We start from the raw sequence: 20,595 nt of genomic DNA, 5'->3' as shown, positions 1-20,595 counted from the left end.
TGTGGTTAAGATCTATTTGGCAGGATCTGCTGTGGGGCAGATTTGGGTCAGATCTATGGGGCAGGAGCAGCAGTGGGGCAGATGTGGTCAGATCTATGGGGCAGGAGCTGCAATGGGGCTGCTGTGGGTTAGATCTATGGGGCAGGAGCTGTTGTGGGTCATATCTATTGGGCAGCAGCTGCTTTACATATGATGGGTGTCAGATCTATGGTCTAGGAGCTGCTGTGGGGCTGATTTGGGTCAGATCTATGGGGCAGGAGCTGCTGTGGTTAAGATCTATTTGGCAGGATCTGCTGTGGGGCAGATTTGGGTCAGATCTATGGGGCAGGAGCAGCAGTGGGGCAGATGTGGTCAGATCTATGGGGCAGGAGCTGCAGTGGGGCTGCTGTGGGTTAGATCTATGGGGCAGGAGCTGTTGTGGGTCATATCTATTGGGCAGCAGCTGCTTTACATATGATGTGTGTCAGATCTATGGGGCAGGAGCTGCAGTGGGGCTGATGGGGGTCAGATCTATGGGGTAGGAGCTACTGTGGGGCTGATTTGGGTCAAATCAATGGGGCAGAGCTGCTCTTGGGAACATGTGGGTCAGATCTATGGGGCAGGAGCTGCTGTGGGGCTGATGTGGGTCAGATCTATAGGGCAGGAGCTGCTGTGCGACAGATGTGGGTCAGATCTATGGGGCAGGAGCTGCTGTGGGGCATATGTGGGTCAGATCTATGGGGCAGGAGCTGCTGTGGGGCTGATGTGGGTCAGATCCTTGGGGCTGAAGCTGCTGTGGGTCGTATCTATTGGGCAGCAGCTGCTTTACATATGATGTGTGTCAGATCTATGGGGCAGGAGCTGCTGTGGGGCTGATGTGGATTAGATCTATGGGGCAGGAGCTGTTGTGGGTCTGATGGGGGTCAGATCTATGGGGCAGGAGCTACTGTGGGGCTGATGTTGGTCTGGTCTATGGGGCAGGAGCTGATGTGCGACAGATGTGGGTCAGATCTATGGGGCAGGTGCTGCTGTGCGACATATGTGGGTCAGATCTATGGGGCAGGATCTGCTGTGGGGCTGATGTGGGAAAGATCTATGGGGCAGGAGATGCTTTGGGGCAGATGTGGGTCAGATCTATGGGGCAGGAGCTGCTGTGGGGCTGATGTGGGTCAGATCTATGGTGCAGGAGCTGCTGTGGGGCAGATGTAGGGCTTATCTATGGGGCAGGAGCTGCTGTGAGGCTGATGGGTGTTAGATCTATGGGGAGGAGCTGCTGTGGTGCAGATATGGGTCAGAGCTATGGGGCAGGAGCTGCTGTGGGGCAGAAGTGGGTAAGATCTATGGGGTAGGAGATGGTGTGTGGCAGATGTGGGTCAGATCTATGGTGTAGGAGCTGCTGTGGGGCTGATGTGGGTCAGATCTATGGGGCAGGAGCTGCTGTGGTTAAGATCTATTTGGCAGGATCTGCTGTGGGGCAGATTTGGGTCAGATCTATGGGGCAGGAGCTGCAGTGGGGCTGCTGTGGGTTAGATCTATGGGGCAGGAGCTGTTGTGGGTCATATCTATTGGGCAGCAGCTGCTTTACATATGATGTGTGTCAGATCTATGGGGCAGGAGCTGCAGTGGGGATGATGGGGGTCAGATCTATGGGGTAGGAGCTACTGTGGGGCTGATTTGGGTCAAATCAATGGGGCAGAGCTGCTCTTGGGAACATGTGGGTCAGATCTATGGGGCAGGAGCTGCTGTGGGGCTGATGTGGGTCAGATCTATAGGGCAGGAGCTGCTGTGCGACAGATGTGGGTCAGATCTATGGGGCAGGAGCTGCTGTGGGGCATATGTGGGTCAGATCTATGGGGCAGGAGCTGCTGTGGGGCTGATGTGGGTTAGATCTATGGGGCAGGAGCTGTTGTGGGTCTGATGGGGGTCAGATCTATGGGGCAGGAGCTGCTGTGTGACAGATGTGGGTCAGATCTATGGGGCAGGTGCTGCTGTGCGACATATGTGGGTCAGATCTATGGGGCAGGATCTGCTGTGGGGCTGATGTGGGAAAGATCTATGGGGCAGGAGATGCTTTGGGGCAGATGTGGGTCAGATCTATGGGGCAGGAGTTGCTGTGGGCCGTATTTTGGTCCGATCTATTGGGCAGGAGCTGCTGTGGGGCGCATGTGAATCAGGTCTATGGGGCAGGAGCTGCTGTGGGTCAGATTGTCATGGTTTAATAATGTTGTAATTTTGCTATCAGTATTCCACATCATAACATCATATAAAGCATGGATAATTTTACTGAATCTGCAACTTACAGAAGAAGACTACATCTCCCAGAGAGCAACACGATGGGTCACGGGACCTGGACTCTATATTAACTCTGTCGCAGAACAGACTGACGTCTTTCGAGTTCTGGCGTTCAGGGCAGTGTGTGGGAGCCTTCAGCCGTTCGCCCAGATTCACGGTAGGCCTCTCAGTTACGGGACTCATTCTCTCTCCTATTTTGCTTGATTCATTAGCTCAATTTTCAATTATATTGTATTATATTGTGTTATCCTGTATTTCGATATAGTATTTAGTAAATAAGTGTGCCTCCTTACATCGTTGCCGCTGTTTTCTTAATTAACTTTTTCTTTTCGGCTGAGGGCCCTTCAGGGGCCCACGGCCCTTGTCACGGACGCAGGTGGATTTTTCGTTCAAACCGTGACAGATTTGGTAGCAGAGGATGGTTCCACTGTTGCAGCCACCCCCATAAGGCATTTGCCACCATCCATGAATCAGTATAAAGATGAAGCATTGGCCACCTCTCCCGTTCAGCCACATCTAAAGCCAGCTGAACAGCCTTTACCTCTGCAAATTGACTTGATTCTCCTTTACCTTCAGTGGCCTCTGCAACTTGTCGTGTGGGGCTCCATACAGCAGCTTTCCATCTGCGATGCTTCCCTACAATACGACATGATCCGTCTGTGAATAGGGCAAATTACTTTTCGTTTTCTGGTAGCTCATTGTATGGTGGTGCCTCTTTAGCACGTGATACCTCTTCTGTAGGTGGTTTTTCAATTTTTTTACTCTCAGGCCAGTCCATGATCACTTCTAGAATTCCAGGACGGCTGAGTTTTCCCATTCAAGCTCGTTGTGTAATTAATGAAATCCACTTACTCCAAGTGGCATCAGTAGCATGATGGGTGGAGGGAACCTGTCCTTTAAACATCCAGTTTATTACTGGCAAGCGAGGTGCTAGAAGAAGCTGAACCTCTGTCCCAACTACTTCAGAAGCAGCCCGAACCCCCTCATACACGGCTAAGATCTCCTTCTTAGTCGGAGTGTAGCGCTCCTCAGACCCTTTATATGCTTGACTCCAAAATCCTAGCGGTCGGCCTCGGATCCTCACATCCTGCCCCGTCCGTACTGGCCCCAAGGCCACGGCACGGGCTATTTCTTGTTTTATCTGCTCAAAAGCCTGCTGCTGCTCAGGACCCCATGAGAAATTATTCTTCTTCTGTGTTACCTGATAGAGGGGGCTCACTATGTGGCTGTAGTTTGGGACATGCATTCTCCAAAAGCCCACTACTCCCAGAAAAGATTGGGTCTCTGTCTTGTCGGTGGGCGGAGACATAGCAGTGATTTTGTCAATCACATCTGCTGGGATGTGACGACGTCCATCTTGCCATTTTATACCTAAGAACTGGATTTCCTGGGCAGGCCCCTTCACCTTGCTGCGCTTAATGGCAAAACCAGCTTTCAAAAGAATTTGGATTATCTGTTTCCCTTTCTTGAAAACCTCTGCTGCTGTATGGCCCCACACTACAATATCATCAATATACTGCAAGTGCTCAGGAGCATCACCCTGTTCCAAAACAGCTTGGATCAATCCATGGCAAATTGTTGGGCTGTGCTTCCACCCTTGAGGTAAACGGTTCCAGGTATACTGAATACCTCTCCAGGTAAAAGCAAACTGTGGCCTACATTTTGCAGCCAATGGGATGGAAAAGAAGGCATTAGCAATGTCAATGGTGGCATACCACCTAGCTTCTTTTGACTCCAGTTCATACTGGAGTTCTAGCATGTCTGGTACAGCAGCACTTAATGGAGGTGTGACTTCATTCAGGCCATGGTAATCCACTGTCAGCCTCCATTCCCCACTGGTTTTACACACTGGCCATATGGAGCTGTTAAAAGGCGAGTGAGTTTTGCTAATCACTCCCTGATTCTCTAATTGGCGAATTAGCTTGTGAATGGGGAGCAATGAGTCCCTATTGGTGCGGTACTGCCATCTGTGAACCACTCTGGTGACAATTGGTACCTCTTGGTCTTTTACCTGGTGCAACATCCCAGCACCCGCTGGGAGACCCGGCGCTCGCTGCGTTGCTTCCGTCCTCCGTTCGGGGGGTTCCGTGCGCCCCCTTTCGCCCGGTTTTTCCCCATCCATCCATCCATGCATCCACCTTCCCGCTTTGTGGCGGCGCGGGGTAGACCTGGGCGACCATCCACCCGCTCGATCGGCGGGTGCAGTTTCCCGTCCGTGCCGCGGGTAGACGTGTCGGCCGTAGCGGGGTTGACCCGTCGACCGTTGCCGTTTCCCGGCCGTGCCGCGGGTAGACGTGTCGGCCGTAGCCGCGTGTCACGCAGCTGTGTCAAGCGGTAAGGGTACGACGAACGGCCAGCCGCCCCCCGACCCGACCCGACCCGACCGCTTCCGCCGTTGACCCTCCCTCGCGCCAGCCCGCATCCTCCCCTCCCCTCCCCTCCCCTCCCCTCCCCTCCCCTCCCCTCCCCTCCCCTCCCTTGTGGTGTTATTTAAATTTATTAAAATTCATTTAAATTTATTAAAAATAGGTAGGGTAGACCTGGGGTCCGGCATTCGAGCTCGGGCGTCCTCGCACACGACCGTCTCCGCCGTTCGTCCTCCCTCGGGCACGCTTGCTTCCTCCATTATTGTGGTGGTTTTTTTTTTTGTTTTTTTTTGTTTTTTTTTTAATATTTTTGTTTCTTTTAATTTTTTTTCCTATTTTTCTCCTTTTTTCCCCATTTTTTCTTTTTTTTCCCTTTTTTCCCCTTTTAAAATATTTTTTTCTTTCTTTTTTTTTTTAATTTTCTTTTCCCCATATTTCCTTATTATTTTTTTAGTTATTCATGCAATTATTAATATCACTCTTCCGCACCCCCATCTTTTTATTACTTTTATTTTATTTTATTTTATTTTACCGTGACATTTTACGATCTATCTGTACTTTTTCACACCTTCTTCTCTTCTACTTTTCTTTGACTTCTGCCTTCCCTTCCCTTCCCTTCCCTTCCCTTCCCTTCCCTTCCCTTCCCTTCCCTTCCCTTCCCTTCCCTTCCCTTCCCTTCCCTTCCCTTCCCTTCCCTTCCCTTCCCTTCCCTTCCCTTCCCTTCCCTTCCCTTCCCTTCCCTTCCCTTCCCTTCCCTTCCCTTCCTTTCCCTTCCCTTGCCTTCTCTTCCCTTCTCTTCTCTTCTCTTTCTCCTCGTCGCCCGCGCGTGAGTAGGCCCGGCCCGGCCTGGACCGGCACGGCCTCTGTCACGAAGAAGGGGGTCGCTTGCGTGGCCGAGGAGGGATGGGGGGGTCCGCGACGGGGTTGCGGGTATGCGGGTAGACCTGGCTGCCGGCCGGCGCCTGATCTTCCCCGCCCCGCGTCCGTCCTCCACCTTCCCCCCCCCACCGGTCCACACCGCACGAGCGGGAACCCGACCCGTACCCGACGGCGGCCCGCCTCCGCCTGCCCCCACCCTGGCCCTCGCCCACAACCCGCCCTCTCCCGGACGCATCTCGCCCGACCGGCCCGCGACCGTGCTTTTTTATTTGTTTGTTTGTTTGTTTGTTGTTTGGTCAGTCACTCGCTCGGTTATTTGTTTGGACCCAATTGGCCCGTTTGGTTTTTTTCTTTTCTTTCCTTTTTCCGCCGGGGTGCTCCTGACGGCTCGGCTCAATGGCGGCTCGACTCGGCGATCGGAGCCCGCCAAAACGCCTCGCCGCCCCCCAGCCCCGCCGCCGCCACCACCACCACCGCCACCACCACCACCAACGCCTCCACCTCCTCCTCCCGCCGAAAATACTACGTACCGTTCCACCTCATCTGCCGGCTGGGAGAAAGGCTAGGCGCGAACCCCGCGGGGGACGCGGCCGCCTCCCGCCGGCCCACCTCTAGCCGCTGCCGTCTTCCCGCCGCTCTTCCGCCATCCCTCGCCACGCGGCCTGCCTGCAGTCCGGATATCCGGCCCGAACGGACCCCTGTGGGCGGGGCCCGCGCACGCGCCCACGCTCTTCCTGCAGAGCCGGGGAGGCGAGGGGGGCGGGGCGGCTTTTTCAAAATCTAAAAAAGTGGAAAGTAAAGAAGAACCCACGAGAAAAACAAACAAACAAATAAACAAACAAACAAACAAACGGAAAATAATAAAACCGAGAGGGCGCGTGGCGGCACGGACAAACGATCGAACGGACCAAAGTACAAACGAGCGGACGAACAAACAAACACGCAGACAAAAGGGCAAAACCGCGGTGGCGGTGGCGGGACGGCCAGCCTCAAGCAAGGCCGAACCGAGAAGCCCGGGTGCCCCCGACCCGGCGAACAGCGGCCGGCTCGTACGTGCACCCTGGTCGTTCCGCGGCTGCGGCCGAGTGGCGTCTCCGTGGCGCCTCCGGTGCTCCGGCACGGTCAACACGGCTCGACCCCTGGCCATCGCGGCTCGAGTGCGCCGGCACGGTCCAACGTCTCCCAGCGGGCTCCGTTCGGTTCGGACGTTCCGCGGTGGCGTCCAGCGGTCTCAGCCGCGGCGCCTCGAGTGCGCCGGCACGGTCCAGCCTCTCCCAGCGGGCTCCGCTCGGCTCGGACGTTCCGCGGAAGTGGCCAAGTGTCGCTCTCGTGGCGGCTCCTCTGCGCTGGCACTGTCTACCCGGCTCCGAGCGTCTCCGGAGGGTGGGGGGAAGGGGGGGGGGGGGCACGGCGTCGGGGGCTGGGCGTCGCTTCCCATGCGTCTCGACTAGGTCGGCACGGTCTACCCGGCTCCGAGCGGGCCGTGGTGCTCGGCGGCGGCTGCTAGAGGTCGCTGCCTAAGCATCTCGACTAGGTCGGCACGGTCTACTTGGCTCCGAGCGGGCTAGGGTGCTAGAAGTCGGCGGCTAGGTGTCGCTGCCCATGCGGCTCGACTAGGTCGGCACGGTCTACCCTGCTCCGTGCCTGCGCGAGGGCTTGGCGGCGGTCGCTAGGTGTCGCTGCACGTCTGCCAGCCTGTCCGTCAGCGACCTCTAGCATCCGCGGCGGAGCAGGGTAGACCGTGCCGACATGAGCCGGCCGACACTCAGCGACCCCTGGCCGCCGCCGCATGAGCTTCGGTCCGCTCGGAGCCGGGTAGACCGTGCCGACCAACTCGAGCCGGACGTGCAGCGACCGCTGGCCAGCGCGGAGGCTCGTGTGCGCTGGCACGGTCCAGCCTCTCCCGGCGAGCTCCGTTCGGTTCGGACGTTCCTCGGTGGTGTCCGGGGGGTCTCAGCCGCGGCGGCTCGAGTGCGCCGGCACTGCACAGCCCCTCCCAGCGGGTTCCGCTCGGCATGGACGTTCCTTGGTGGCGTCCGGCGATCTGAGCCGCGGCGGCACGAGTGCGCCGGCACGGTCCAACCGCTCCCGGCGGGTTCCGCTCGGCTCGGATGCTCCTCGGCGAAGTCGGGCGATCTGAGCCGCGGTGGCTTGAGTGCGCCGGCACGGTCCAACCGCTCCCGGCGGGTTCCGCTCGGCTCGGACGTTCCGCGGAAGTGGCCAAGTGCCGCTCTCGTGGCTGCTCCGCTGCGCCGGCACTGTGTACCCGGCTCCGAGCGTCTCCGGGGGGGGGTGGGGGGGAGTAAGGGGTGGGGTGGGGGGGGGCCACGGCGTCGGCGATTAGGCGTCGCTGCCGTCGTCCCGGCGGGTTCCGCTCGGCTCGGACGCTCCTCGGCGGAGTCGGGCAATATGAGCCGCGGCGGACCGGTCCAGCCTCTCCAGGCGGACTCAGCTCGGCTCGGACGTTCCGCGGAATTGGCCAAGTGCCGCTCTCATGGCTGCTCCGCTGCGCCGGCACTGTGTACCCGGCTCCGAGCGTCTCCGGGGGGGGGTGGGGGGGAGTAAGGGGGGGGGGTGGGCACGGCGTCGGCGGCTAGGCGTCGCTGCCCATGCAGCTCGACTAGGTCGGCACGGTCTACCCGGCTCCGAGCGGACCGTGGTGCTCGGCGGCGGGGGCTAGGGGTCGCTGCCTAATCATCTCGACTAGGTCGGCACGGTCTACCCGGCTCCGAGTGGGCCGTGGTGCTCGGCGGCGGCGGCTAGGGGTCGCTGCCCGTGCGGCTTGCGTGTAACTGCCAGGTCTACCCGCTTTCGGCTAGGCTTTGCCGCCCTGTGAGATGGGGGGCGCTAAAGCTCCGGAGCTTGCTGGGGGGTCGCTGTAGTTTCTTACCTACCGTTACGTCGACGTAGAGCGCCGCTTACCCTCGGCGCCGCTGCCGGTAGTCGGCGCCGTTCTTTTCCGAAGCAGTTTTTTCTTACGCCTTCCGTTTTCATCTGCAGGAGCGAGCGCGTGCTCGTCTCCAGAGGCAGCAACGAGCGGGCGCAGGCGAGCGCGGTTGGGCGCCGGTCTGTGGAGTTTTTCGGTTGCGGCTTTCTGGTGCGCCGCTTGGTTTGTTCGGTCCAGTGGCCTCCGTCGGTCGGATGTTCGCTGCCCGTGTCGCAGTTCGGCCCCGGACTCTGGCGTTCGCTCGTTCCGCGAGCGGGGAACCCGCCAAAATCGGGGCGAAAGGCGCGAGAGAGTGAGCGAGCGTGGGCAGGCGTCTCCCCGCGCTGCCATGGGAAGAGCCCCGAGGAGGGAGGGAGGAAGGAAGGCAGACAGGCAGGCAGAGGGAAGAAAAGGGCGCGGGCCGGCGTGCCGGGCGGCCGGCAGTCGGACGCAGAAAGGCCGGGGGCGTCCCCGGCGGGTCCCGCCGTCACGAGGGAAGGAGAAGGGGGACCCGGAGCTCGCTTGTCGCGGCGGCGGCGCGGCGTTCTCCCTTTCGCACCGCTCTCACTCGCACGCGGGAGCCCTGACCCGATCCACCGTGGCGCTCCTCGGGCGCGTCGAAGAGGCTTCCCGGCGGGCCGGCTCAATCCCGCTCCCCGTGTTGTTCGGGGCGGCGTGGGGCGGGCCGGTGTTCAGGCAAGGGCGAGCACCCCTCGGCGGACGTTGCCCACGCACACCCACACACACGTGCGCGTGCGGTCTTTCCGCCGCGCCCGGGTGGAAGGGCTCGTGCCTTCCCCCAACGTCCCTCCTCCTCTACCTCACCGCACCCTACCCCTCCCGTCCCCTCCCTGTTCCCCCTTTCTTTCCGTCGATCGATGAGGCCATTCGGGTCGCGTCGGTGAGGGCCCCCGGCGGGCAGGCGCTTCTGCGTTCCCCGTCCCGGGGAAGCCGCTGCGGCGTCCGGTGTTCAGGCACGGGCGGTCTCCTCTCCGGTTCGCTTCCCGTCGTACACAAGGTGAGGCGCTCTCTGGCTCGCTCCGAGAGCGGCCGAGAGCTCGCCCGACCGAGCCCATCAGTGTGACGGCCGAGCGGCCCCGCGAGCCGCAGGAGTACCCAGTGAGTCGTGAGCGAGGCGCCGGCGCCGACCCCTGTTCGGGACCCGGCGAGTGCCGGCCGCAAGCAGCAAGGCGGCGGGGTGTCAAATGAGGGAAACTGTCCGTTCGGGGAAGTGAGGCGAGGGGCTAGAAAGTTAAGGGCCGGGGGCGTCCGCCGGCCTCCCCTCCGCCTCCCGGGCCGCCGGGGTCCGCGTGCGTGGGGTTTCCTTCCGACGTCCCCGCTCGCTGCGGAGCGTGCCGCCTCGGGAAAGGGCCTCCGGTGTTGGGGCGGCGTCCGCCTCGAGGTCGCCTTCTCCTCTAGCGCGTCCGCCAGTCTCGGGCGGCGGGGTTCCGCTTCCCGCTCGCCCGCCGCCGGTCTTGGAGGGCGGGTCAGCCCCAGCCGGTGCCGCCGTGCCGTGCCGCGCGTCTGGCTCCGGCGGCGCGAGCCCGGAGCGCGCCGCCGGCGAAAAGGCGCGCGACGACGCGAGCTGCGCAGCGGCGCCCGCTCCTTCCCCGCGTGGGGGAGGCGCGCGGGTCCGCCCTCGGGGAGCGGGCGCGCCTCTCCCGCCGCCGGTCCGCCCACGCGAGCGAGCGAGCGATGCGGAGGGCCGCCCTCCCCGCCGAGAGGCGTTCGCCCCGTCGGCCGCCGCCGTCGACCCGCGAAGGGAAGGACGTTAGGGGTGAGGTGTCGAAGCCGAGCCCCGCGGGCCGACCGAGTGGGACCCGAGGGCGAGAGAGAGAATGGTTGAGCGGTCGTCGGCGGGTCGGGCGCGTCGGGTCGTCGCCCTTTGGCGCGGCTACCTGGTTGATCCTGCCAGTAGCATATGCTTGTCTCAAAGATTAAGCCATGCATGTCTAAGTACACACGGACGGTACAGTGAAACTGCGAATGGCTCATTAAATCAGTTATGGTTCCTTTGGTCGCTCCCCTCCCGTTGCTTGGATAACTGTGATAATTCTAGAGCTAATACATGCCGACGAGCGCCGACCTCCGGGGACGCGTGCATTTATCAGACCAAAACCAACCCGGGCTCGCCCGGCGGCTTTGGTGACTCTAGATAACCTGGAGCCGATCGCACGCCCCCGCGGCGGCGACGACCCATTCGAATGTCTGCCCTATCAACTTTCGATGGTACTGTCTGTGCCTACCATGGTGACCACGGGTAACGGGGAATCAGGGTTCGATTCCGGAGAGGGAGCCTGAGAAACGGCTACCACATCCAAGGAAGGCAGCAGGCGCGCAAATTACCCACTCCCGACCCGGGGAGGTAGTGACGAAAAATAACAATACAGGACACTTTCGAGGCCCTGTAATTGGAATGAGTCCACTTTAAATCCTTTAGCGAGGATCCATTGGAGGGCAAGTCTGGTGCCAGCAGCCACGGTAATTCCAGCTCCAATAGCGTATCTTAAAGTTGCTGCAGTTAAAAAGCTCGTAGTTGGATCTTGGGATCGAGCTGGCGGTCCGCCGCGAGGCGAGCTACTGCCTGTCCCAGCCCCTGTCTCTCGGCGCCCCCTCGATGCTCTTAAGTGAGTGTCCCGCGGGGCCCGAAGCGTTTACTTTGAAAAAATTAGAGTGTTAAAGCAGGCCGGCCGCCGGAATACTCCAGCTAGGAATAATGGAATGTGGAGCCTATGGAGGTGGATCCACCTCCAGATGAGCCAATGGAGGTGGATCCACCTGCAGAGGAGCCCATGGAGGTGGATGCACCTGCAGAGGAGCCCATGGAGGTGGATCCGCCCGCGGCATAGCTGGCCTGGCACCACACCACCATGCCAGGCCCCGCGCTGGCATGGTCACAGCTCCACCGTGGCTGGTCCAGGCGCTGAGCTCCTTACCCGCTGCACGGCCCCCGCCCCCTGCATTAGCTGGGTGGCATTTTTGTAACATCTGTTCCTCCTTTGGGCCTATTCTGCAGCCACATTCTGTGGGCCCCCAGTCCCATCTTTACCCTGTTTGTTCCAGTCCCTGTTTCTATAGTTGGTTTTTGGGTTTAGTTTAGTTTTAGAGTTAGGTGTAGGTTGTTGTTAGTGTTTTTGAGTTAGGCATAGGTTATTGTTTGTGTTTTCGAGTTAGGCATTGCTTATTGTTCATTTTTTAGTGTTAGGAGTAGGTTAGGAGTAGGTTTAGTGTTAGTAGTTGGTGTTTTCCTGTTAGGAGTTTGTTCCTCTTCATTCTTTAGTGTTAGAAGTAGATTGTTGTTCCCATAGTAGAGTTAGGCATAGGTTACTGTTGGTACTGTAGGGTTAGGCGTGGGTTCCTACCAGCAGCTGGCAGCAAACAGCGCTCGCTCGGTAAGCACACGTCTGCTTTCTCCCCCGGAGCCGTGAGTGCGACTGCCATGAGAGCGGAGGTCTGATACCATCTGCGAGGGATGGGATTTGCATCCGGTGGCTTTTCCATTGCAGAATGTCCAGCAGCAGAGCGTGAGTGGCCGTGAAATGAAGCTGGGCCTCAGGAGAGCCGTCTGGAGCTGCGTCACGAGCTTCCTGCATGGCCAGCGCAAGGTAGGTGTGCCTTACTTTAAGCGTGCGCTGAAGCAGTGTTGGTTAAGCACGGCTCACTCCTCTGTCTGCAACAGATGGGCTTTCTGCGCGCTTTATTGCTGTGGCCGGCGCTGAACAGCACAGCAGCAGCGAGGCCTCGAACATGTCCACAACCAGGTACGTGAATGTGAGTAAATATAGCTGTGTGAATGATGTTATTGTTCATATTATTAAGGCAGTATTCACATGTGTGTGATGGAGCTCAGGGATAGGTTTATTCTTGCCTGGTAAATTTTCCCTTCTTTGACACCCACCCGTCCTCTTGCTTCTCTTCCCCTCACCTGTAAGTGCAGCAATACTGAAGGCTGAGGGCTCTTCTCCGAGGCAGGCGCTAAAGGGCAAATGAAATGCAAGTTTGTTGTCCCTCTTTGTTCTTGGGTCGGTAGCCCAAGGTGACCAAGCTTCAGAGCACTTCTCTAATTCAGCCTGGAAATGTTTCTAGCAGGAAGTAACTCCATCACAGTGCCTGAGAGTAATAATAGTAATAGTAATAGTCTCGTGCGGGTTGGAAGGGACCTTAGAGATCATCGAGTCCAACCCCCGGGATTCCAGCCTCTGTGCTACAGGGTGGCACTTCTACCACTTGCACCACAGGGGGATTCGAACACCCGGGCCCCGGTGTTGCAATGAAGCATTCCTACCACCTGCGCCACGGGGGCACACAAAAAGATGCCTCTTTTTCCCCCCTCACAGCAGGCAGCCTCCGTGAGAGCAGTAGAGCAGCAGGCTGTCTGTGCTATGGCTGCTGAACTGCATTTCTGGCCACCAGAGATCCCTGAGCCCATGCTAATGAAGAACATGCTGCGCCACAGACTCTTCTACGGAGCCGTTTTGCAGCTTCTCTGTGCTGGCCATCATGCTGCAAGTTTCCAAGTTCCCAAAGGCAGTAAGTGGTGCTCTCATGGGATAGGAGAAAGGCACGGGCAACTGGGTGGGAGGGAACCATCTGTAACTGTTGCCAGCAGCCTGGAGGTGCCAGCTCAGTCTTATCCTGTGGCTACTGCTGCTCCCTATGAGCTGCCAGGCAGAGGGTCCTCCTGCCCGTGCAGGGACCGCCTTGCAGGAAAGGGCTTTAGGCTCTGGTTTGTGTGGGATCTGGGGAACGAGACAGGGGTGGAGTTTCTTGTGTGCCTGACTGTCAGGAAGGCGGTTCCCAGTTCTGGCAGCCCAACGTGCCCAGCAGGGTGACTTGAGCTCCCAAAGCGAGCCGCCAACCAGTTGTTAGCTGAGAAGGTTCCCTGAGCGTTTCCGAATTGATTCTTGTAGGACTCGGAGAGTTTGGGGACTGAGACTTGGGAGAGAGTGAAGAAAGCTGAGGCAAGGCAAGCGCTGCTCAGCTGAGGAAGAAAGCCGAGAAGGAAAGCAGAAAGCAACGATGATGGCCTGAGCAAGAAGCTACAAAGGACAGCAGAACCACCTGCAGCGCTTCCTCGGAGGTGGCACCAAAAGCTGCTGACTGAACAGTCCAGTTTACCGGCACAGCCGTGCTTTCCCTGTCATGGACAGTGGAGATGATGGAAGTGAACTGGACAGGAAGGACTTGTGCTGCATTAGAAGCAAAGAGGGCTTCACCTGTGCAGGACTTGGTGTACGGCAAGAGCTGGAGACGCTGCGTTCCTTCAGGGTGTGTCTCTTGAGGTCCAGGCCTGGTGTAGGGTTAGGTTGAAATAGGGCTGGCTGGGACTGGAGAGGGAGGAGGTGACGTAGCCCTGGGGTTTGGCTTCTTCTTGGGTCTGACTGGAGGCTGAGTGACTGATTGCTAAGCGGAAATCCTGGGCACTGGGGCTTCATTTTGGGGTGTGGGCGGGGTAATAAATAGAAGCCGAGTCCTTTTGTACGCAATAAAATTGAAGCGAACTTTCTAAACCTGGTGCTGCCTCTTTCAGTAGCTGGTCAGAACGTCCCTCGCTCGGGCTGGCAATCACAGGGCGATGAAGCGGTCGGCTTCACGTCTCTCCCTTGACATGGTGCAGGTTTTCCCCCGTTTCCTTGTTGGTCTTCCCAACCTGTGGCCTTTCAGCCAACCCGTAAGTGCTGGTGACAGGCTGTGAGCATCTCCTTGCTCTCTGAGGACTGACAGAAAGAAACCACAGGAGGGGAAGCAGCCCGGCAGGAAGAAGGGTGTCCCGTGCTCAGCCCCTTGAGTTGGCCTCTCTTCCCTGAGGGCTCCTTCAGCTTCTGATGCACCGTGTGCTGCTGTTTGCCCTGGGAAGCCCAGCTGCACGCTGGCAGCCGTGGCCTGTGCATCATCCTCCCCTTGAGGCCCAAGGAGTTGTTTGTTTTTATGTATTCAGTATTGGTGTGGCATTTTGTTGTTTTGTTCAGCTTTGAGATCAAGGGGTAATTTAACACCGTTGGAAGTAATTGGGGTTCAGGAGTAGCACATGCAGAATTTTGATCATGCAGCAAGTTGTGATTTCTACTGTGTTGAAGAACTGGCACACACATATACGCCTGCAGCCGGAGCTTGATTGACTCTCGTCAATACGGCCTTCCAAAGCCCGGCCCTGGGGAGCTGTCCAAAAATTTTCCAACATTTTGTATTACCTAAGTTTATTTTAAACAGCCAAGGAGGAGTAATCTCTTAAAGGCTTTTTTAAAGGCATTGGACTAGGTTTTGATTATCACGTCTCAGGAAGCTTCTGCATTCCACCTAGTGCTAATGGGATAAATCAAGAGCAGATTACACAAGAGATTCAGGCCTTGCTGCCAGTCTTTTATGAATCAGAACTTTGTTTCATGTTGCCAGATATTGTGGTTTCCTTTTCAGGAGATTCCTTTGCTGTATATTAAGAAGGCCAAGGGCATCCTGGCCTGCATCAGAAACAGTGTTGCCAGCAGGAGCAGAGAGGTGATTGTCCCCCTGTTCTCAGCACTGATTAGGCCGCAGCTCGAGTGCTGTGTTCAGTTTTGGGCCCCTCAGTGCAAGGAAGACATGGAGGCCCCGGAACGCGTTCAGAGAAGGGCAACAAAGCTGGTGAGGGGTCTGGAGCACAGGCCGTATGAGTTGAGGCTGAGGGAGCTGGGATTGTTCAGCCTGGAGAAGAGGAGGCTCAGGGGAGACCTCATTGCTCTCTCTAACTTCCTGAAGGGAGGCTGTAGTGAGATCCGGATGTAGTGTGTAGGTCAGATCTATGAGGCAGGAGCTGCTGTGGGGCAGATGTGGGTCAGATCTATGGGGCAGGAGCTGTTGTGGGGATGATGAGGGTCAGATCTATGTGTCAGGAGCTGCTGTGGGACAGATCTAAGGGGCAGGAGCTGCTGTGGGGCACATGTGGGTCAGATCTATAAGGCAGGAGCTGCTGTGGGGCACATGTGGGTCAGATCTATGGGGCAGGAGTTGCTGTGGGGCAGATGTGGGTCTGATCTATGGGGCAGGAGCTGCTGAGGGTCAGATCTATGGGGCAGGAGTTGCTGTGGGGCACATATGGGTCATATCTATGGGACATAAGCTGCTGTGGGGCTGCTGTGGGTCATATCTATGGGGCAGGAGCTGCTGTGGGGATGATGTGGCTCAGATCTATGAGGCAGGAGCTGCTATGGGGCAGATGTGGGTGAGACATATTGAACAGGAGCTGCTGTGGGGCTTATGTGGATCAGATCTATAGGGCAGGAGCTTCTGTGGGGCAGATGTGGGTCAGATCTATGAAGCAGCAGCTGCTGTGGGGAACATGTATGTCAGATCTATGGGGCAGGAGCTGCTGTGGAGATGATTTGGGTGAGATCTCTGGGGCAGGAGCTGCAGAGGGGCTTATGTGGGTCAGATCTATGGGGCAGGAGCTGCTGTGAGGCTGATGAGGGTCACATCTATGGGCCAGGAATTGCTGTGGTGTAGATATGGCTCATATCAATGGAGCAGGAGATGCTGTGGGGCAGATCTATGGGGCAGAAGCTGCTGTCAGGTATATTTGAGTCAGATGTATGGGGCAGGAGCTGCTATGGGGCAGATCTCTGGGGCAGGAGCTGCTGTGGGGGCGATGTGGGTCAGATCTCTGGGGCAGGAGCTGCTGTGGGGCTGATGTTGGTCAGATCTATGGGTCAGAAGATTCTGTGAGGCTGATGTGGGTCAGATCTATGGGGCAGGAGCTGCTGTGGGGCAGATGTGGGTGAGATCTATGGGGCTGGAGCTGCTGTGGGTCAGATCTATGGGGCAGGAGCTGCTGTGGGGCAAATGTGGGTCTGATCTATGGGGCAGGAGCTGCTGTGGGGCACATATGGTTCTGATCTATGGGTCAGGAGCTGCTATGGTGCTGATGTGGGTCTGATCTATTCGGCAGGAGCTGCTGTGGGACTGATGCGGGTCAGATCTATGGGGCAAGAGCTGCTGTGGGGCAGATCTATGGGACAGGAGCTGCTCTGGGGCACAAGTGAGTCAGATCTATGGGGCAGGAGCTGCTGTGGGTAAGATCTATGCGGCAGGAGCTCCTGTGGGGCTGATGAGGGTCAGATCGATGGTGCAGGAGCTGCTGTGGGGCTGATATAGATCAGATCTATGGGGCAGGAGCTGCTTTGGGGCATATGTGGATCAGATCTATGGGACAGGAGCTTCTGTGGGGCTGAATTGGGTCAGATCTGTGGGGCAGGAGCTGCAGTGGGTCAGATGTATGGGGTAGGAGCTGCTCTGGGGCAGATGTGGGTCAGAACTATGGGTCAGGAGCTCCTGTGGGGCAGATGTGGGGCAGATCTATGGGGCAGGAGCTGCTGTGGGGCTGAGGGGGATCAGATCTATGGGGCAGGAGTTGCTGTGGGGCTGACGTGGGTCAGATCTATGGGGCAGGAGCTGCTATGGGGCAGATGTGGGTCAGATGCATGAGGCAGGATCTGCTGTGGGTCAGATTTGTGGGGCAGGAGATGCAGTGGGGCTGATGTGGGTCAGATCTATGGGGCAGAAGCTACTGTGGAGATGATTTGGGTCAGAACTATGGGGCACGAGATGCTGTGGGGCTGATGTGGGACAGATCTATGGGACAGGAGCTGATGTGGGGCTGATGGGGGTCAGATCTATGGGGAAGGAGCTGCTGTGGGGCAGATGTGGGTCAGATCTATGGGGCAGGAGTGGCTGTGGGTCAGATGTATAGGACAGGAGCTGCTGTGGGGCTGATGTGCGTCAGATCTATAGGACAGGAGCTGCTGTGGGGCTGCTGTGGGTCAGATCTCTGGCGCAGGAGCTGCTGTGGGGCAGATCATTGGGACTGGAGCTGCTGTGGGGCACAAGTGAGTCAGATCAATGGGGCAGGAGCTGCTGTGGGGCACACGTGGATCAGATCTATGGGGCAGGAGCTGCTGTGGGGCACAAATGAGTCAGATCAATGGGGCAGGAGCTGCTGTGGGGCACACGTGGATCAGATCTATGGGGCAGGAGCTGCTGTGGGGCTCATGTGGGATAGATCTATGGGGCAGGAGCTGCTGTGGGGCTGAAGTGGGTCAGATCTATGGGGCAGGAGCTCTGTAGGACTGATTGGGGTCAGATCTATGGGGCAGGAGCTGCTGTGGGGAAGATATGTGTCAGATCTATGGGGCAGGAGCTGCTGTAGGACTGATTGGGGTCAGATCTATGGTGCAGGAGCTGATGTGGGGCAGACGTGGGTCAGATCTATGGGGCAGGAGCTACTATGGAGATGATGTGGGTCAGAACTATGGGGCAGGGGATGGTGTGGAGATGATTTGGGTCAGATCTCTGGGGCAGGAGCTGCTGTGGGGCTGATGCTGGTCAAATCTATGGGGCAGGAGCTGCAGTGGGGCTGATGTGAGTCAGATCTATAAGGCAGGAGCTGTTGTGGGTCAGATCTATGGGGCAGGAGCTGCTGTGGTTCAGATCCATGGGTCAGGAGCTGCTGTGGAGATGATGAGGGTCAGATATATTGGCCCGAGCTGCTGTGGGGCTGATTGGGGTCAGATCTATGGTGCAGGAGCTGATGTGGGGCAGACGTGGGTCAGATCTATGGGGCAGGAGCTGCTGTGGAGATGATTTGGGTCAGATCTCTGGGGCAGGAGCGGCAGTGGGGCTTATGTGGGTCAGATCTATGGGGCAGGAGCCGCTGTGGGGCACATGTGTGTGAGATCTATGGGGCAGGAGCTGCTGTGGGGCAGATGTGGGTCAGATTTTTGGGGTAGGTGCTGCTGTGGAGCTGATGTTGGTCAGATCTATGGGGCAGGAGCTGCTGTGGGTCAGATCTATGGGGCAGGATCTGCTGTGGGTCATATGTCGGTCAGATCTATGAGTTAGGAGCTGCTGTGGGTCAGATCTATGGGGCAGGAGCTGCTAAGGGGCACATGTGGGTCAGATCTCTGAGGCAGGGGCTGAGGTGGGTCATATCTATGGGGCAGGAGCTGCTGTGGGGCTGATGTGGGTCAGATCTATGGAACAGGTGCTGCTGTGGGGCTTATGTGGGTCAGATCTATAGGGAAGGAGTTGCTGTGGGGCAGGTGTGTGTCATATCTATGGGGCAGGAGCTGCTGTGGGGCTGGTGTGGGTCAGATCAATGGGGCAGGTGCTGGTGTGGGGCTGATGTGGGTCAGATCTATGGGGCAGGAGCTGGTGTGGGGCTGATTTGGGTCAGATCTATGGGGCAGGAGCTGCTGTGGGGCTGGTGTGGGTCAGATCTATGGGGCAGGATCTGCTCTGGGGCACATGTGAGTGAGATCTATGGGGCAGGAGCTGCTGTGGGGTAGATGTTGGTTAGATCTATGGGGCAGGAGTAGCTGTGGGGCATATGTGAGTCAGATGTATGGGGCAGGAGCTGCTGTAGTGCAGATGTGCGTCAGATCTATGGGGCAGGAGCTGCTGTGGAGATGATTTGGGTCAGATCTCTGGGGCAGGAGCTGCTGTGGGGCTGATGCTGGTCAGATCTATGGGGCAGGAGCTGCTGTGGAGCTGATGTGGGTCAGATATATTGGCCCGAGCTGTTGTGGGGCCGATTGGGTAGGATCTATGGGGCAGGAGCTGCTCGGGGGCACATGTGGGTCAGATCTATGGGGCAGGAGCTGCTGTAGTGCAGATGTGGGTCAGATCTATGGGGCAGGAGCTGCTGTGGAGATGATTTGGGTCAGATCTCTGGGGCAGGAGCTGCTGTGAGGCTGATGAGGGCCACATCTATGGGCCACGAATTGCTGTGGGGTAGATATGGCTCATATCAATGGGGCAGGAGATGCTGTGGGTCAGATCTATGGGGCATGAGTTGCTGAAGGGCACATGTGGGTCAGATCTCTGGGGCAGGAGCTGCTGTGGGGCTGATGCTGGTCAGATCTATGGGGCAGGAGCTGCTGTGGAGCTGATGTGGGTCAGATATATTGGCCCGAGCTGTTGTGGGGCCGATTGGGTAGGATCTATGGGGCAGGAGCTGCTCGGGGGCACATGTGGGTCAGATCTATGGGGCAGGAGCTGCTGTGGGACAGATGTGGGTCAGAACAATGGGGCAGGAGCTGCTGTGGGGCTGATGATGATCAGATCTAAGGGGCAAAAGCAGCTGTGGGGCAGACGTGGGTCAGATCTATGGGGCAGGAGCTTCTTTGGGGCTGATGTGTGTCAGATCTATTGGGCAGGAGCTGCTGTGGGTCAGATCTATGGGGCAGGAGCTGCTGTGGGGCAGATGTGGGTCAGATCTTTGGGGCAGGAGCTGCTGTTGGGCAGATGTGGGTCAGATCTATGGGGCAGGAGTTGTTGTGGGGCAGATGTGGGTCTGATCTATGTGGCAGGAGCTGCTGTGGGTCAGATCTATGGGGCAGGAGCTGCTGTGGGGCAGATGTGGGTCAGATCTATGGGGCAGGGGCTGCTGTGGGGCACATGTGGGTCTGATCTATGGGGCAGGAGCTGCTGTGGGTCAGATCTATGGGGCAGGAGCTGCTGTGGGTCACATATGGGTCAGATCTATGGGGCATAAGGTGCTGAGGGGTAGATGTGGGTCATATCTATGGGGCAGGAGCTGCTGTGGGGATGATGTGGCTCACATCTATGGGGCAGGAACTGATATGGGGCTGATGAGGGTCACATCTATGGGGCAGTAGCTGCTTTGGGGCTGCTGTAGGTCAGATCTAAGGGGCAGGAGCTGCTGTGGGGCTGATGCTGTGTGTCAGATCACTGGGTCAGGAGCTGCTGTGGGTCTGATGTGGGTCAGATCTATGGGGCAGGAGCTGCTGTGGGTCTGCTGTGGGTCAGATCTATGGGGCAGGAGCTGCTGTGGGGCACATGTGTGTGAGATCTATGGGAAAGGAGCTGCTGTGGAGCAGATGTGGGTCTGATCTATGGGGCAGGAGCTGCTGTGTGGCTGATGTGGGTCAGATCTATGGGGCAGGGGATGCTGTGTGTCTGATGTGGGTCAGATCTATGGGGCAGGAGCTGCTTTGGGTCAGATCTATGGGGCAGGAGCTGCTGTGGGGGTGATGTGGGTAAGATCTATGGGGCAGGAGCTGCAGTGGGGCTGATGTGGGTCAGATATATGGGGCAGGAGATGCTGTGGGTTAGATCTATGGGGCAGAAGCTGCTGTTGGGTATATTTGAGTCACATGTATG

At 57.9% G+C, this 20,595-nt stretch overlaps 1 protein-coding gene and 2 pseudogenes across 1 annotated transcript in view; 2 read left to right on the top strand and 1 right to left on the bottom strand.

Moving 5' to 3' along the window:
• Nucleotides 1-8,855: 8,855 nt before the first annotated feature.
• LOC146760914 (uncharacterized) lies at nucleotides 8,856-9,929 on the bottom strand (annotated as a pseudogene).
• Nucleotides 9,930-10,340: 411 nt separating this feature from the next.
• Nucleotides 10,341-11,195, top strand: LOC146760913 (18S ribosomal RNA; annotated as a pseudogene; the record flags this gene model as incomplete).
• A 694-nt stretch (nucleotides 11,196-11,889) lies between these two features.
• The window catches only part of LOC146760911 (uncharacterized), a 96,265-nt gene continuing 87,559 nt past the window's right edge, over nucleotides 11,890-20,595 (top strand). The window contains exons 1-2 of the mRNA XM_085545964.1: nucleotides 11,890-12,047; nucleotides 12,122-12,203. Of these exons, the coding sequence (XP_085402090.1) occupies nucleotides 11,982-12,047; nucleotides 12,122-12,203 (148 nt within the window). The 5' untranslated portion in view covers nucleotides 11,890-11,981. The remainder of the gene's footprint in view (nucleotides 12,048-12,121; nucleotides 12,204-20,595) is intronic.

This window comes from Coturnix japonica, chromosome 4 (genome assembly GCF_054131305.1).
Source record: "Coturnix japonica strain WE chromosome 4, WE-NBRP24, whole genome shotgun sequence".
In the NCBI taxonomy this organism is placed as follows: domain Eukaryota; kingdom Metazoa; phylum Chordata; class Aves; order Galliformes; family Phasianidae; genus Coturnix; species Coturnix japonica.
This window is presented reverse-complemented; position numbering and strand designations above follow the sequence as displayed.